The sequence below is a fragment of the Montipora foliosa genome, chromosome 3 (genome assembly GCF_036669935.1).
Source record: "Montipora foliosa isolate CH-2021 chromosome 3, ASM3666993v2, whole genome shotgun sequence".
NCBI classification, from domain to species: Eukaryota; Metazoa; Cnidaria; class Anthozoa; order Scleractinia; family Acroporidae; genus Montipora; species Montipora foliosa.
The window spans coordinates 61026375-61028740 of record NC_090871.1 but is presented as its reverse complement, the minus strand read 5'-3'; the positions used below and the strand labels follow the sequence as shown (position 1 = coordinate 61028740).

At 45.4% G+C, this 2366-nt stretch overlaps 1 protein-coding gene across 1 annotated transcript; it reads left to right on the top strand.

Moving 5' to 3' along the window:
• The first annotated feature begins 1778 nt into the window (after positions 1–1778).
• Positions 1779–2333, top strand: LOC137996195 (uncharacterized). The gene has a single exon (XM_068841617.1). It carries the CDS (start codon positions 1779–1781, stop codon positions 2331–2333), a length of 555 nt encoding a protein of 184 aa, XP_068697718.1.
• Positions 2334–2366: the final 33 nt, after the last annotated feature.

Sequence of the window (2366 nt, the reverse complement as noted above, 5' to 3'; positions counted from 1 at the left end):
TCAACGGTCGGCATTTGATAGATCTCTTTGAACTGCTTGGTTAAGCTTTGTGAGGTCAACGCATATCTGCACTCTGACGTCTGCCTTTGGTACCACCACAATCAGCGAACGCCATTCCGTCCGCTCATCTACGAGTTCGATAACATCAAGTTGCAGCATGCTTTCAATCTCCTCCTTCACTTTTTTCATAAGTGGTAATGGTAGTCGCCTGGGGGTAGTCAGGCAAAAGGGTGTGGTCTCTTCCTTGAGATGAATTGTATGCTCACCTTCCAGTTTTCCAAGGCCCTGAAAAAGCATTGGGCATTTCTTTACAATGTCGTCCTTTACGCTTAAGGGCACAGGATTGTTACCTGCAGTCAGGGGTGGATGATGGACTGCTTTGATACTGTATATGCAGGTATTCTCAGAAGTAGCTTGGATGCCCCCTCGTTCTGCAATGGCTTTATCTTCTGAGACAAGGTTCATGATTGCAAATCTAACGGTCGTCAGGGGGACATCACTTGCTCCCACAAGTTCTCTGTCTGGGTTTGACAGTGTTCCATATGACTCCTCGTACGCAGATTCTGGCATCACAGATACTTGTGCTCCTGTGTCAACACACCATGTCAACTGTTGCTCATTTATCTTTAGCTTAATGTGCCACCCTGAGTCGGATGTTGGGGGAGCAATTGGTTCTGTAGGGGACGTTTGACAAACTTTGTTTGACGTGGGTGTGGTTGTAACCCTCCAAACAAATGTGGGAGAGCCCTGTGAACAGGCGCGCTTTTGCAAATTTTAGGAAAATGTCCCAGTTTGTTGCACTTGTTGCATCGGGTCTCTGCTGCTGGGCAATTCCTCCGTCCAGGGGGGTGCTGGCGATTTCAGTATCCACAATTCCTACTGCTTGGCTGGAATGATCGCCTCTTAGAGTCTGACTTGGGACCTCGCTGTGGGTTGTTCATAGTCTGAGGGTATGGCTTGCTATCTCGCTGTGTGACGCTCTCAATCTCTGCCGTCTTTGACTCTTGGAACGCACGTTTCGTAGCTTCTTTCAAAGATAGGATTTTCACAGTATTTTCAAGTGAAAGGGCGGCTCCCTGGTCATAAAGTTTCAGTTTATAACTGTTCTCCTTACAAGAAAAGGAGAGTTTGTCTCTCACAGCTTTCTCGTAAAAATCGACGGGAAACTTACATTCGGCGGCCGTTTCTTTTATGGTGACAACCCAAGAATCGAAGGTTTGTGCCGGCTCTCGTCGAAGATGAAGCCAGAAGCACAGGAGTGTAAGTAAATGCATGCGAATATTGGTCAGTGCGTATGAGTGTAGGTTAATGCATAGGAGTGTAGGAAAATGCATGCGAATGTAGGTCAGTGCGTATAAATGTTGGTGAATGCATTTGAGTGTAGGTTAATGCATATGAATGTAGGTTGATGCATGGGAGTGTAGGTAAATGCATGCGAATGTAGGTCAGTGCGTATAAATGGAGGTAGATGCATGCGAATGTAGGTAAGTGCGTATGAATGTAGGTAAATGCATGTAAGTGTAGGATACTCTTTGTGTTATTATATATGGTGTACTATGTTATTAGTGCTCTAGGTGGGAGCCAGCATGCCCCGCCCCGCCGCCATATTGAAACTGTTCCCGCAAGACGCTGGGGACTGTGGAAACCTACAGGGGAGCCCTGGGGGAAAAGTTCATCCCCAGATTCTTTGACCTTTGACAGGAAGTCAGGGTTGACAAGGATTCAGTACGGCAGCCACTAGCTGTGTCCAGAAATGGGGTAGATAGCTCTTCATTTTTATGGTTACTAAAGAGGGAATTACCACGGCAACTCCGAGCAATATCCAAGAAGATTTTAAGAAGTATGTCAACGACAAGATGTCTCTTATTGAAAAATCTGTTAAACATTTGTCATCTCAAGTGGATAAAATATCATCTTCACTGGATCAAGTATTGGAATATTCGTATTCATATAACATCAAGCTTGTAGGTGTTCCTGAACTTAAACAACGAGAAAGCGCCGATGAAACGTTGCAACTTTGCATGAGAATCTTCAGCTCAATTGGAGCTGAAATTCATCCTTATGACCTTGACATTGCCCATCGAGTGCCATTTCGTAACGCGTCCGATGGTCGGCCGAAACCGATTATTTGTAAGTTTACCCGGCGCATTGCTCGTGATCGTGTAATGGTTTCCCGTAGAGAAGTAACCAGGATCAATCCTGCAGATATTGGTCTCCGAGAAAACTCATCCTTAGATCGTGCTGCTATCTACGATCACCTTTCCCCACGATTGCAGAGTTTATTATCTGACGCCAAGAAAATAAAGGAAAGATATCGTTTCTCATTTTGCTGAGGAAAAATGAAAGCTCTCGTCCGGTCGCCATCA